Source organism: Anopheles coluzzii, chromosome 2 (assembly GCF_943734685.1).
Source record: "Anopheles coluzzii chromosome 2, AcolN3, whole genome shotgun sequence".
Classification (NCBI taxonomy): domain Eukaryota; kingdom Metazoa; phylum Arthropoda; class Insecta; order Diptera; family Culicidae; genus Anopheles; species Anopheles coluzzii.
In genome coordinates this window covers 120624382-120639247 of record NC_064670.1, presented here as the reverse complement: position 1 = coordinate 120639247, position 14866 = coordinate 120624382, and the positions used below count along the sequence as shown (strand labels likewise).

The 14866-nt window shown below is 47.9% G+C and overlaps 2 protein-coding genes across 9 annotated transcripts in view; one reads left to right on the top strand and one right to left on the bottom strand.

Annotated features, from left to right (window-relative positions):
* The window catches only part of LOC120953590 (supervillin), a 178401-nt gene that overhangs the window by 149693 nt on the left and 13842 nt on the right, over positions 1 to 14866 (top strand). The window lies entirely within an intron of this gene.
* Positions 1726 to 4259, bottom strand: LOC125906700 (integumentary mucin C.1-like). The gene has a single exon (XM_049606674.1). The coding sequence runs from the start codon at positions 4130 to 4132 to the stop codon at positions 2942 to 2944; it is 1191 nt and encodes a 396-aa protein (XP_049462631.1). The 5' UTR covers positions 4133 to 4259; the 3' UTR covers positions 1726 to 2941.

Below are 14866 nucleotides of genomic sequence, written 5' to 3'. Positions count from 1 at the left end.
CACATGCACGCTGAGGAGGGCTGGTTTTGGGCTGTTCGTTTATCACCCACTTATCACGGTCCATTATCAACCTCCCCGGCACGGCCTCACCTCACACAAAGCCGTTAACAGTGTTTAATTAAACTTTATCGTTTGCTCTGCGCGCTCCCGCATCATCCTCCACAACCAAGGAGAGAAGCGTTTGCGTTTGCCCCGGGGGCGATAAAAAGAAAGATAAATTGGCCCCCGTTTTAGTCATCGCCCGGGTGGTGATGGGGGAGCATAACTTTGACCATTCCGTCACTGATGTTGATGGGATGGGGGTAACGGGTGTTAGAATTTGGTGCAGCCATTTGCAGAAGGCAAAATCCTGAAAAGGAGACCGTCCGAAGAACCGTATCTTCCAAGAGCTTAAAATGTCATAATTTATTGACACGACCCGACCCTGACTATGCATCCATCCTTCTGATAGCGGTTAAGGCTTCTCTCATAACCTCGCCATATTGTCTCAAGCGCCGTGTGTATCATAAAAGTAACCACGGAAGGAAAGGAACATGGTTCAAGTCGGGCAAAAACCTCTCCGGAAGCGGGCAATAATTCTCCACCGTAATCATGATCTTGCGGATAGCTTGCCGTCGAGACGATTGCACCCCTGTCTCTCTTTGGGTCTAAAAACGTATCGAACCTCGAGTGTCCCAAAAATGGAGACTTGAGACTGATTTATGGCATGTACTTGGAGCGTGTGTAGCGGATCGCTTTGGAGCGAGAGCGAGCACACGGGGACTCTCTTTAGCGAATTAACATGCAAATTGTCCAGTTTCTTTACGGCCCTCGTGCTGCATGTGTGTTCCGTTTTGGCCAAATACAGTAATTGAAGCTTGATCAAAACCAATAAAATGAAACCAACCAACCAAAATGGTACTCTGCTCTTCGTAGTATGCAGCCCCTTGTACCTGCTCCGGAAGGGAAAATGCACACCATTCCGTGTAAATCCAATGCTCTTCCCTCCAGTGACCCACCCCGGCTCGAAGCCAGCCGTTTGGTCGATAATACCTTTTGCCTTTTTGCACACCCCGACCCCTCGACGACACTCCCCATCAATGTTCTTCTGGAATGTGAAACTTTGCCTTCACAGAAGGCAGCTTTCCGGTCGGGTTTCTTGCACGGGAAAGAGGGTGGCTTTGTTTCAAAACTGGATTTTCCGGTAGATTTTCCACCAGTGCCACACCAGCCCCAGCCACCATCGTGTGTCGCAGGTTCACGTGTGTCGGCCGGCGGTTTCAAGCGGAAGATTTATGTGAGCACCGGCTAAAAAGGGGTTTATCCCACGTGTTTCTATTTTCGCGCTTTCGCAGTACACGGAGCCGGCTTCCCCGTTGAGTCACGCGGCGGATGTTCTCGTTGCCGTGCAATCATTTGAATCCTTTAGAGTGCATTTTCCTACCTATGTTAGAGAAGGTACGAGATATCGAAGGGATTGTTGTTTTTGAAGTCAATATTGGGACACGTTTTTGCAGAACGAAAACACCGCTATAAAAACCTCGTGCAATCATAAACAAATATCATTGAACTCCCGTGTGTGTATTCGCCATGATAATGTTTACTAATGTTGTTTTCCTTTTCTTTCTCTCGCTCTCTCTCTGTCTTTGTAGGTAAGTGTTGTTTTCGTCCTGCTGTTTACTGCTGGGTTGAAGGATATTGAATTCCGGGAAGAGTTTACTTACTCGTGAGGAAGGTAAGAGACGACAACACCGTTCGATACTTTACCGCACCTTGTACGGTGTTTAAGTCCACATAAGGCAAAGCTTGCGTCCTTGCGGCGAGTCGCAGATAACCCTCGAAGTTCGAAGGCACCTCTTCCTTCACCTCACCTCGCTTACCTCACTGGCGCCGGATGATCGTTCCATTGCCCGAGTCCACAGTAAAACATCTCCACTCCGCTACACAGCTTCGCATATGATGACCTCCAGCTCTCAAGCATGAGCAGCAGCCGGCGTCGTAGCGAGAGTGTGTTGAAAATTGATCGAATAAAATGTTCTGCCATATATGGGCTTGGCTTCTGCTAGCTCAGGACGGGGGACGCTGGCAGCTGGAGAACCAAGAGCCGCTGATCTCCTGTGTGAGTTCAGACCAAACAGTGCTCCGAGGCAAAAACACGACCACCATAAAGGTGTTGTTGTTGTTGTTGTTTGTCGCTGTTCAATGCAAATCAACCCTCACCCCAAGCTGGAAGCTCTTCTTGCTCATGCTTCTCACCTACACCATGCGCTTTGGTATTTTGGATGGAAGGTTATCCGAAATGTGCACTCAAGCGCCCACGGTTTGAATGCTGTTTGGAGTAGCGGGTGTGTGTGTGTTTTTTTGTTTACCGGACGTCTAAATACCAATGTGTCAGAAGTACACGAGTCGTGTGTGCATGTGTGTATGTTTGCGGGCCATGGTACATACCCCTTGACTGCACTGTTGACATAATTCGCAATGAGCATACAATAGACGGAGGGGGCAGTTCTGGTTTGCATGTACCTCACTGTTGACCGCAGCACAACACATCGGAACATGTTCATTGCGACACGCACTCGAGTGACATTCTAGCGAGAAGGAGGGAGGCGAATTCATTACCCAAACACAACGAAATGCTGTTTAAATTAACATGCTCCACGTCAAGATGCATCATGAACTGATGGTAAATATTGAGCTACCAAACATGTTTGGGGTAGGAGAAGTCCAGCCAAGCCAGGTTTCGTGTGTACAAATGAAACAGTCGGTCGTGTGTGTATGAATCGAGCGCGCGCAGTACGTGCGCCCATGCGTAGCGCTTTTGGTTGTTTTATGTTTATTAAGTCGTGTGCGCACGATGTAATAAATACAGATCACTAATCACCTTACCACATTAGACCTACAGCATAAATAGTTAAACAAAAATGGGGCGGTTGCGAGACCTCACTCTATCCTATCGCCCGATTCAGGTGATGGTCGTTTCCAGGGGTAAAGGTGCGTCGTGTAGCGTGGTGTTGGCAATCGCCGTGCTTGCCGTCGGTGGTGGTGCAGTTGTTGGTATTGCTGTTGTTGTTTTTGTTGTTGCTATCCGCGTGTTGGATAACGTCGGTGGGACTGGAGATAGCGTTGTTGTTGGTTGCTCGGTAGACAGCGTACTACTGGTTGCCGGTGCTGTTGGTGGTGATGTGACGATTGGCGATGTTTTGTCTGCGAAAGTCACGTCGGCAGTTGTCACTGTAGTGCTTGGCGGTGTCGTCGTCACTGTCACCGTCGTGGTTGGCGGTGGTGTGGTGGTAGTGGTTGTGGTGGACGTGGTCGTCGTCGCCGCCGTTGAGGACGTACTTGAAGCAGATGAGGATACCATTCTCGGCTCGGTTGTTTCGATTCCGGGCGTTACATCCGTCGTCGTTTTACGTGCTCGAGATGGCTTGGCAGTGGTTGTTGTCGTCGTTGTTGTTGCTGTGGTTGTTACTGTTGTCATACCAACAGTCGACAGTGATTCCGTTACTGCTACAGTGAGAGCGGGCGTTGTAATGGGTGTTGTTTCCTTCGATGTTTCGGTTGAAGTTGATCTACTCGAGTGCGATTTGGAGCGGCTTTTTCTTTTGCGATCCTTTTCCCGCCGAGAGGATCGGTTCGGTTTTGGGGTTATCACAACGGGCGGATCGGTTGCTTGTTCAAGTTCTCCCTTTAGCGCACAGGGGGTGTTCAGAATTTCCACCTCCTCCTCCACCTCCTTGGTCGTGGTCGTTGTTGGCGTCGTTCCCGGTGTAATGTGTCCCTCGGAACCATTCGGGATGACAACAACGTGGGCAACTAAATTGGAAGCTTGATGTTCCGGCTCATCCATGGAAGCGTACATGGGTGCCATGGTGGATGGAGATCCCATCAATGTCGGCACTACACTGTCAACTGTCATGGGTTGATAGGGAGTCATTTGTGGATCAGCCTGAACTATTGGATAATTGTTCTGAGCAACGCTTAAAACTTCTGGAGGTTGTTGATATACCGTTGGTTGTTCGTATCCCGTAGGCTGTTGATATGCTGTAGGTTGTTGATATCCTATTGGCTGTTGATATTGATCAGATGACGGATATGAGACGGATCGTCCCATTGGAGGATAAGTGGGACCAGAACTGCAAGGTGCAGGCGTCATATCAGGAGTTTGATAACATTTGTTCTGAACTTCGCTGAAGGTTTGTCCTTGGGGACAACATTTCTTCGGACAGTCGTGTAGGCCTCTGAAAAGTAAAATCCAGAATTGAATTTCCACTACTAGGAACATTGACTCTACTGTACTTACATGCCCTCCTCACACGCATAATAGCACTCAGGTTCCACCGGATCCGTCAGATAGCCAGTGTACGGACATACGATGGTTTCAATCTCCTCCTCCAGCTCTTCCTCGCTACAATCCAGCTCGGGGTACAGTATGGACACCAGCGCTCGTAGCATTGGGTACCGTCCGAATCCAGCACGTCCCCCGTAGTCATCTTCGTCCACGCTGAACAGTCCCATACCACCCAGCTGGTGGTGCTGTGCGTAATCTGCCTTCCGCCGCATAGACTCCACATCGTTGTAGGTGAGCCATTTTTTGGTGATGCCCTTGGTCAGCATGCCGTACGGGACGTGTCGCATATCGTCCCAGGACGTGCGGAAAGACTCACGCGTGATCAGCTCCGTCGCGGACAGGTAGCTTAGGCGCATCACCGTTCTCAGCTTAGTCGTGGTGATGGTGTCGTTCTTGCAAATCTTGGAGATGTACAGATACGCGTAGCACGATCCCATGATAACCATCTTCCGGGGATTAAGACCCGCCTCGATGTAGGACATCACACTGTAGTTCTACGAAGGGGAGGAGTGTGCATACATTAGTGGATTAGTCTTAAGGTTCTTGTATTGAACCTTACGTTCTCGTACTTACGATGTTTAATCGATCCCGCGGCCCTTGCCCGTACAGCGGAGAGATGTGTGTCGGAGATGTTGGATTGTGGTAATCTCCGGTCAGCAGATTGACAAAATCAACCACCTCATTGATACGCGGCACATCGTAGCTGATCTCAATGTCCTTCGGATCAACACCAACCGTTAGCGAAAGTGTTATCCCGCACGCATTGGTTCTCAGGTAGAGATCACGCAAGAACACGATCAAATTCGTGCGATCCGATTCCGCCCCACCGAACTGGGCAGGATAGAACCACGCAATGTCCAGTCCGCCCAGCTTATGTTTAATCGTGAACGAGATCAACTCATCCGACAATGCAAAGCGACTTTCGCTGGTTTTGAGCGCCTTCGAAAAGTGGGACGACTTTTGTGCTACCCCACCGATCGATATGATGAACTTCGCCTCGTCTCCAACATCGCTGAAGTGTTGCTTTAGCTTGCAGAAACGGTTCAACGAACGGCTGGACGTTTGCAGCAGCTCCAGACTGCCATCCTTCCCCACTCCGATCAGATCGATCAGCACGATGTGCGAGCATAGGCCCGTCCGCAGGCTGTCGTAGTCATAGTGCTCGTTCGAGGCGGTAATAAAGCAAACGATCATGGGCAGCTGCACACCGTTCGACTGGCTTTCGCAGGGGAAAGAATGCACTACTCGCACCACACCGCACGCCAGCAACAACACCGTGACCAGACAGCTGGCGGTGCACAGAGCTGTCCGCCATGGAGCGCTCATCACGCTTAGAAACACTTGTACTGCAGAAAGTCTTAATGTCCGTGGCCAGCCACTGTTAGCTTCACTTAAGGCCGTGGGGTTTTGTTCACTCACTCGCGGGGCAGAACAAACGAGTTCACAATCACGACACTTCTATAACGTGACCGCCAGGTGTCTGGCTAGCAATTGGTCGCGGTTTCGTAACCTGCGCGTACTTTTATACGACAGTGATTAGAACCTTGACGACGGGGTCAGCACGGTCTAGAGCGGTTTTGTGCCTGATGCAAATGCCGCCGTCCCGTTTGGCACATGTCCAACTGGACATTCTTTGCTAGAAAGGCTCGACTCGCTCGAGCTTATCGGGCTCGGTAACTCTTGTCAGAGCCCATCCAGCGAGCGGGCGACCGTGGAGAACCATTCTGGAAGGGCCATAATCGCACGAGGCAATTGATAAGAGCGTCATGGCCTTTCGGCGGGACATGTTTTTGTGGCTTAAAAGGTGTACGATATTATTCGAAAGCTGACCCTTTTTGGTAGCCCCCGTCCCGGTGTGCCCTATCAGAAGGATAGACGAAATCTGGGTGACAGTTTTACCAACTGCTTTTCCTTTTTTGGAATTCCTGTTTTCTATCAAAATAGAAACAAAACATCGGAAAAGCTCTGAGGAGAAAGAAGTTTTGTGGTTTGCTGCCTGCTACCACCAGTGGAGTTTGTTTTCATTCACGGCCATTTCCCGCACCATTTGCGGACGCAATGATCACGTTTGCAGTTCTTTGAGTTTGTTTTTTAACAGAGGTCCGAAGAATTTGTACAGTTTTTATGTGATTTTTTGTTTCGTTTCACCTTTTTTGTAATGTTCTTGTGAAAGCAAATGGTTGATGAACTCCTCGTGCAGCAGGAATTTGAGTCGAACTCCGTTTCCAGTTGCTTCCAATTGCACACACGTGTGCGTGCGTGTGTTCCATCATCGACGATGTTGTAAGCGTCTCCGCGTGCGGCGCAGGGTCCCTACAAAGTGCAATCAGGCTAATGATGGATTTGTTTTCCTCACTCTTATCCCACAGCAGAAAACCGCAAAACGATCGATCAAGTGTGTACAGCAGCGTTAACCGCATCCCTCCGACAGCCCCTTTACTTTTTCGCCCCTTTGGCAGGTTGTAAAGGAAACACTCTGTTTTACTGTTGTGAGTGACACTAACGACGCTTCCTACTGCTGGTACTCTTATCAACAGCACTCTACAACTCCTGAGTTCGGTCCTTCAATCAGTTTTTTCTTCCACTTTCTATTGGGAAATTAATTGATCTGATGAGAAAGCAGTAACAACAAAAGCATGCCATTCATAAATCATAGAAAAAATGACAAGAATTGCATGGCGAGGAATGTGGATCATTGTCATTGTTATGAAGAAAAATTGACCAACCACGGTGGTTGCCAAACAAAGCCGTTCTATCAGTGTCCTTAACATGATGCTCTTTTCCTCAATAACTCCTTATTGGAATCGGGCGGATTGCTTTATCACGTCCTTAATGCTTGAATGCACTTTTCCCGGACATCGACGACGACGGTCCAATGGTATGATGGTGGTATCGCCTCTGCGACCCTTTTGTGCAGTGCTCGTTGCTTGATGCTACTAAATGTCATTGAGCTCGCCTGATAATGGATTGGTTTGTTATGTTTGCCTGGTCTGGTGGATGGCAAGCGGTGGATTTAGAGAACCCAGATGATAAATGTGGCGTAAAAAGTCACATTACTCGCATACAGCAAAGAGGAAAGAGGACAAAGGAGATCCTCGTCTTCTGTTGACTGGGCGCTTTGAGACGGGAAGGAAAATAATTAAAACCACTACAGCTTTGATCATCATTACCCATCAAAGAGCTGGTGTTGAAAATGAGCGCTCTAAACGCTCTTTGAAAACATGGAAAGCTCTCACGCAAAAGAGACTCGTTTTCCGGTTCAATGGAAAGCGTTTTTCAGTATCCCTTCTATGTATTGCTGTTGGTGCATGGTGCTGTTGGTCTCCGAAATAAATAAGCGATAGTGTCGCATGTTTTATGTAGTCATTGCACCCGTCTGTGATGGAACGTGAGTGTATGTGTTGCGAGAGGTATTACGAATATGGTAACATGAGTGCAATAAAACTCAATTATCATTGTCACACCTGGCTGGTGCAGCTCCTTCGGGCGAGTACTGTAAAATCAATCCCGTTGCGGTTATTTGATCGAAATGCCGAACGTGTATCATCAGTCACTTCAGGAACGGCATGTCCTTTTCGCTCAGATTTATAACCCCGGCCAGTGGCTGACCAGAATAAATTGATTTTAGGTGTGTGTGTGTGTCTGTGGTAAGGCTTGGGGTGCCTCAATCACACTTTCTGCACCTTCCAGCCTGTACTTTAAGCTCCTCAAAGTGTGGATGCACTTTCCTCGATGCATATTTCATACTTCAGTCTATTCCCGCCTGCAGAACGTGCGGTGGAAAAGTAATTTACCATTAATAATCGACAAACCCAGCATGGGTTTCCCGAGGATCATATTGGAAAATGGATTACAACATTGCCATTGCGATATCATGTCGGCAAACTACTTTATTGCCCCCCGGGTGCGCACCGGTGCACCAGTACGTACACGGTAATGGTCGCAGCACCCGAAATCGCATGAATAAAAAATGATTCTTAAGTCACGGACGGACGGACGGAAAGTGCACTTTCGATTCGCTTTTTCGCAGCAGCATACGGTGTTGTAAGGCAGAAGTCCAGCTTCCCAAACCGTGTCTTCCGCACATGTGACACCAACGCTGTGTGTGAAGAATAAAAGCGCAGGAAGTGTGGTCGTCCAAGAGAAGAGATGGAGGAGCCACACGGTAGGGGGAATTCCATTTAATGGGTAAGCTTTGCTGCTGGTACGTACCGTTGCTTTCACGGCGTAGGCGAATCACTAATGCACCCGTAATGAGCCTAGGGACACACCTGGGAGCTTTCCCGGACACAGACGTACGGAAACGGTTCATTGCTCGACTGTCGCGAGTCCAACACCGTTTGCGCGAAACAAAAGCCAAAAGTCCCGTCGCCTCGGCAAAAGGATAATTAAACTCTTCTCCCAGGAGTCACATTTTTTGTTGTTGCTGCTGTTGTTGCCAACCCACACACAGACGTAGAGAAATTGCCTCCGGGGGTCATATGCGGTACTTAAACACGAACTCTTAAATTCGTTGCGTTTGGGAGTAGAAATACAAAATAAAAGCCTCTTGCATGCACGGTTCACGAAGTCACGAGCAGACAGATACACAGGTACATACGGGAACAAAGCTGTCTTCGTTCGGAGGGCCCGTACAGGAGGGGAGGGAGGGGTACAGGACGAACTCGGGGATATTATCTGTATTTATGTGGTCGCGGTTGGGCAACAGTAACATAAGCTCTGGAGCATAGAGAGAGAGCGAGCGCAAGCAAAAAACACGAACGTACGGACTTCTTCCCAGACTAATTCCAACAGCATGGGAATGGGGCTCGGGCAGAGCGCACAGATCAACGACCATAGACAACATGTTGTGCAGTGTGTGTGGTGGAGCTGGAGCTTTTTTGCATTCTTCGGCGGAAGGAATCACTTTTTTGTGCCTCGCTTGAAACCGTTTTGAATGGGTCGCCAGCCCCGCCATAGAACGAACGGTGGAGGATGGATTGCATTCGTTTGGGTTGGAATTTCTTGCCGCTTTTGATACCACATTCCGAACGGTGGCGGCGGCGGCGGCGGAGTCTGTTTTGGGGGGCAAAAAAATAATCATCCCGTGGAGTCAACAGATGTGCAGAAGGGACAGCAGATGCACATAGCGCGGAGGCATGCCCGGGAGAGGAGAGAATATCGATCCGTCTGCCAGGCGGCCAATGCACCGGACGGAGCCGGTATATCGACGGTTCTGGTAAACCGCTGCTGCTTGATGGATTGTACATAAAACGCAGAGTGTGTAGAAGGAAACAGTTTGCCACAGAATGGTGCAGCATGGCCTTTTTTGCTTGCTTGGGAAGCTTTCGGATTAAATGGAGGAAAGATAAATGAGAGACAGGATGACGACCAGTTGCAGAAGAGATGTTTTCCAGTTTGCAAATAATTAATATCTCCCACTGATACACCACATGCAAACAAAGTTATCAACATTCTAAAGCTGTTTGCTCCTCTAAACAGGGCTACAACCGTTACTGCTTCATCGCGAGCAAAAGTGAGAGCTTAGAGCGTCATTATCTATGGTCAGTTTCACTGCTTAATTATATCATAACTCGTGGCTCGTGGCCCCAAGTTTCGAGAGTGAAATTTCGATCTTTTCGATGGAGAGTAGACCCAGTGTGTGTGTGCTTATGCTAGCATTTATCTGCACTTGGATGCACCGAGCAATGCACCGAGAATCTGAAAGTAATTTCAATTCAATTTAACTCCCCACCAGCACTGCGGCTCTATCAAACCCTCCCTTCGTTCGCCATAAATCAACAGCTCTATTTCGGACGCGTTGCACAAACTGCACCGTATAACCGTGCCACCGCCGAGTAGCGCGAGAATTTCGGATATTCCTCCGTTTTTACCGTGCCGCTGCCCCAGGGGGGCGTTGGAGATTGCATTTTATTTATTTACCGTGATTGAATTGTGTTTCAGTTATTTTGAAGCGAAAGCAATCCGGTTAGTTGATGGTGGATTGCTGGGTGGAATATGTGATTGGAGTTGGTGTGATTTACATTCAAATTTTACATCCAAACTAGATGATCTTTATGGAGATATTCGAGCGAATGTGCGTAAATATTAATCGAAATCCATGCGATTCATTTAGCACGCTTCATCGAATATGTTGATCTAAAAGTTTTCCTATCTGTTCTTGATCTCCTCTCATACCCATATCATGCAAATCCATTAGAGTGTGGGTGCAACGACTTCCGAAGCAAGTTCTTGAACCCAGCAATTTCCCCAAACTTTGGAGAGTGTAAAATGCGCTCCCCCGTTGCTTCCAATGTATTTCCTTGAAGCGTTTCTTTTTGCAAACTTTGAATGTTTTATCTCACTTAAGATGAGGGAGGAGGTGTGGGAAGAATCGTTTATGTTCGTGCCATGCTCAAGCATCCGTGCACGAGGTTGACCGTTTTAGAAAATTTTCATCTCCAAACAATGAACTCCTCTCCCGACGCCGCAGCAGGACCGTTGCTGCTTCGAAGTTTTGTGAGGACGAGCATCTTCGCACGACTTGTCGCACGAGGAGAGGATGCTGAAGGATGTTTCCTTATAACTCCTTTACAGGTACACCCAGCCAGCAGCAGTCTTCTTTGTGTTGCTGCATCCCAGTTGCTGAGGAGAGATATTGGGGCCGAGAGGACAGACAGGCTTGTTGATGCAGACAGTAAATTCACACTCTAATGCTGAGAGTGTGTATCATCCTCTAGTCCGCTTCCTTTTTCGCTTGGGGAAGACCGTAGCCGTGAATGCTGACACTTTTTTTTAAATGGAAACAAAGGAAGTGATGCATAAAAATGGGAAAGTTATATCCATGGATCATTGGAGCTGCTTCCGTTCTGTTGCCGAAGGAGACTCCCGCAAGAACAAGGAACTCTTGAAACAAACACATTGTCGTCTTTGTATTTTGCTTTCTACTGGCATAATGGTTGGTGTCTGGTGTGAAAATGGTTCCGTGCCGCCTGTGCAGGGATGTGTTTTTTTGGTAGCAAAAAGCGATGAATTATGTACAGCTTGATAATTAGAAAACTTCTTCACCATAGCTTACACCCAACTCACACGCTGAACCATTTCCATCAATCGAGAGCTGGTTCGTGTTTGCTAATAACTTAAACGAACGTTAGACGTGTGAGAATGTCCAGCGCTTGTCCCGAACTTTTGCTGCATCGAAAAGCGGCCAATTAATTATTCAAACGAAGTACACAAGCGCATATTTCCGGGCTGGTGAGGTTGGTGCATTGCAGATGTAAACCAGAAGATTGCAGGGCCAAGACACAGTGCAGTTGTGTTGAATTTGTAGGAAATTTAAAGCTACTTACCACCTCCGGTGGTTTTAAAGCTCGCTCCCGCCCCAGCATCGACGCACAATCGAAAAGCAAATTTCATTCAATTATTTCTGGCCGGTAAATTGGCCTATTGGGAATGTAATCCCTCACAGGCGCTCCATTTCGGGGCTCCAACACATCGACAGCTTATTTAAAGGGGAGAAAAGGGGGAGAGAAAAACATCAACATCATTCAGAATAATAGCATCAATCAACGCGGCGAGTCTAACTTGTTGATACACGTTGTATGTTTCTTCCGCTTCTCGCTGGAGGTTCTGCTGTAACTTACAGACATTTCATGCTAGACAACTTCTCTACCCAAAGGTACGTGTGCGGTGTGTGGCACCTTTTGCAGAGTTCCATTTCCGACAGCCGACTGCTTTTCATTTGCGCAAGAGTGTTTCGATCGCTCCAGTGGAGCAAACGGCCGCCGCTTCTCATCATGTAAATGGAATGTAGTTCCTGTGTACGCCGGACGCAGGGCAGCAGCCGGCGTCAATTCGGAGGATGTGTTAAGATTATAAACTTCCTGTTTCTATGGCCCAGAAACGCGATCCATTCTGGAATTGAAAACACACATCACCAAACACCACAGACCGGCTTCATTGAGGTGGGAGAGAGATGTTTGAGGTGCAGAAACAACACACACGAGAGGTGGTGGAGTGTAGTTTGTAAAGGTGTTTTTCACGTTTGGAGCTGGAGGACACCGAGATCGTGCTGTAATGAAAAGGAACACTTTCCATTTCCTCTTTCATTCTCTGTAGAATATCCGGCAGCAAACAGTGTGCCGGTGTGGCTGTAAATAGTCGTCCACCGTTTGGACGTCGTCGTCGGCGCACCGTTGGACGGGTGAGATTGTCACCGGAATGGCACAAACGGGCGTGCCACTCTGGGTTGATGGGTTTTTATTTAGAACGCTTTTTTAATTGAAATTCTAAAGTAGAACACAAGCGGGAATGGTGTTATTTTTACTGCAATCTCTCTTTTATGTGAGGGAAAAACAGTAGAGTTTTTCCTATTCGGAACCCCGGATAAGTTTATTTGGGGAAATAATTTGATTGGCAATGGGTGCGCATGAAAGCTTCAAACAAATGTTCAATTGTTTGTTTTTTTGCTGGGACTTCCATGTAATCACATTTCAATTTGAATTCTTGATTGGGTTACAACACGTGACGCCGCAGGGTGGTATGAATCTCTATAAATGGGCGTTTATTTGCGACAAAATTCCTAAGGGACACCTGCAACACACGCGCCATTCGCACCTTAGCAACGGAAGCATTTCGGAAGCATTCTTTCAACCCAGGCGTGGAAATGTTTTATCACCTGCCGCCTCACACATGCCGAAGTGCCGAAAGAGTATCGAGGTGTGTTGAATTATATTTCAATGATTTATTACGCGGCCTTTTTTCCTGATTTTTAGACGTTCTAAAACGACCAAGAGGCAAACAGCCCAATGCCTTCCCCCAAAACCTTTTGTGTGATTTATTGAATTAAGCCCATCAAGTGACGAGCGCGCCCACCTTTCGAGCCAACGAAAGGTCGACGTAAAAAGGGAAGTGTCAGTTCTTGCGAAAAGAAGAAATGTCACCCAAAAGTAGTCGCATTTCGTTTGTCTCACGTACCGCTTTTCGTAAACTCCGCCGCCGCCGCCCGAGTGCTTTGTTTCGGGCGTGATGGTGGTGCCCGAGCGTACGTGACATCTCTTCCCTGGTGTGGTGGTAGTAATGTTACAGCCCATCGGACCCGGCCCTGTGTTACATTGGGCCCCTTTGGAACTGTGGAGCACCATTATTCTGACCGTGCTCTTAGGGAAACAAAATCCTCTGCCACAAACTGTAGAGTATCCGCACTGCACGTGCGGCGGTGTCCAGAAGTTAGGAACTCGCGGGGTTGGTCGTCTTTGGGACAGCTTAGTCGTGCTTAGTTAATGCGAAACAGCGAACTCTTCGGCTTTTGGAAGTACACTTTCGCATTTCACTTTTAGTCTCACCTCACATTGTACATCCGGCATTACCTGCGAGGGTTAGTGATTTAGTTTTGGAGTAGCCATTGTCGTTTAACTGTCTCGACACACTCTTTGAAACCACACGCATGCACACAGAGAGAGAGCGAGAGAAGTGCAGCGTGTGTGTTGTGGATGGAATTGTAATTGCATCCCCATCAATTGCACCCCAGACAGGTGTGTGCCGTGGCCAGTAAAACGAAGGGGCAAGCGAGAGAGAGGTCGTGTTCCGTTCCCTTTTTGCACCTCCCCGATCTGACCACTCCACCACTCGCATAGGTGTCCAATTGAAGGGTTCAAGGCTCTCGCGCGCCTTACTTTCCCTACGCTTTCATCATGCAACTGCTCCAACTGCCAACTCCCCGTCTATTTGTCGATGACAACGTTAAGCAATTAAAAGAAAATGAGCTTCCAACAGGAAGTGTGGCGAGAGCGGCCGGTTGGAGCAGGCCCCTTTTGTTTACACACACACTTTGCCCTTGGTTGGCAGAAAAGTGCAACTCGGTGCAAATTTCTATTGCATTCATTATTAAAAGGGGGAGGGCTGCTGCTACGACTGCGGCCGCTATTGAGACGCGATAATGTGAAGATGAGTTATTAGAGCAACGATTGTGATGCGTAGTTCTTTTTTTTTGCGCTACTAGAATGTTGATGATGGATGCGCCTACGTTGTAATAAGCTGCGTCATGTAGAAAATTAGTCACGCAATAATATGCGTGTTGTGTGTATGTGCGTGTACGTTTGTTGAATTGCATTGTCAAGTGCAACTTTGTGTGGTGCAGTAAAAAAGGCCCAGCGGCCCTTCAAACTCTTCTTCTGTCTTTTTCTTTGTTGCTGAAGAGCGCAAAACGGGAAGAGAGATAGAAGGCGAACAATCTACACACCGATCGAGTGCTGTTGAAAATAATGATCCATTTTATATTGTTGAACTGTCCTGCACGTGATTGGATCTCATGCCGTACAAAAGTGGGCTCTTTTCTTTCACCGGTGGTCTTCCTTTTTAGCATATTCGAGAGCGAAGGCGAATGGGGGCCATGCAGCCAGCAGTCAATAATGCTAAATCACCGATTAATGTTCCCGTTATGCTGCCTTCTGAAGACCATAATGAACCTATCACATTTACAGATTAGGCTTCGTGCTGTCTTGTGAGGCTTCGTTGCTCTCTCTCTTTGGATCTCAGGAATCACTGTTTCGTCTTCTTCTG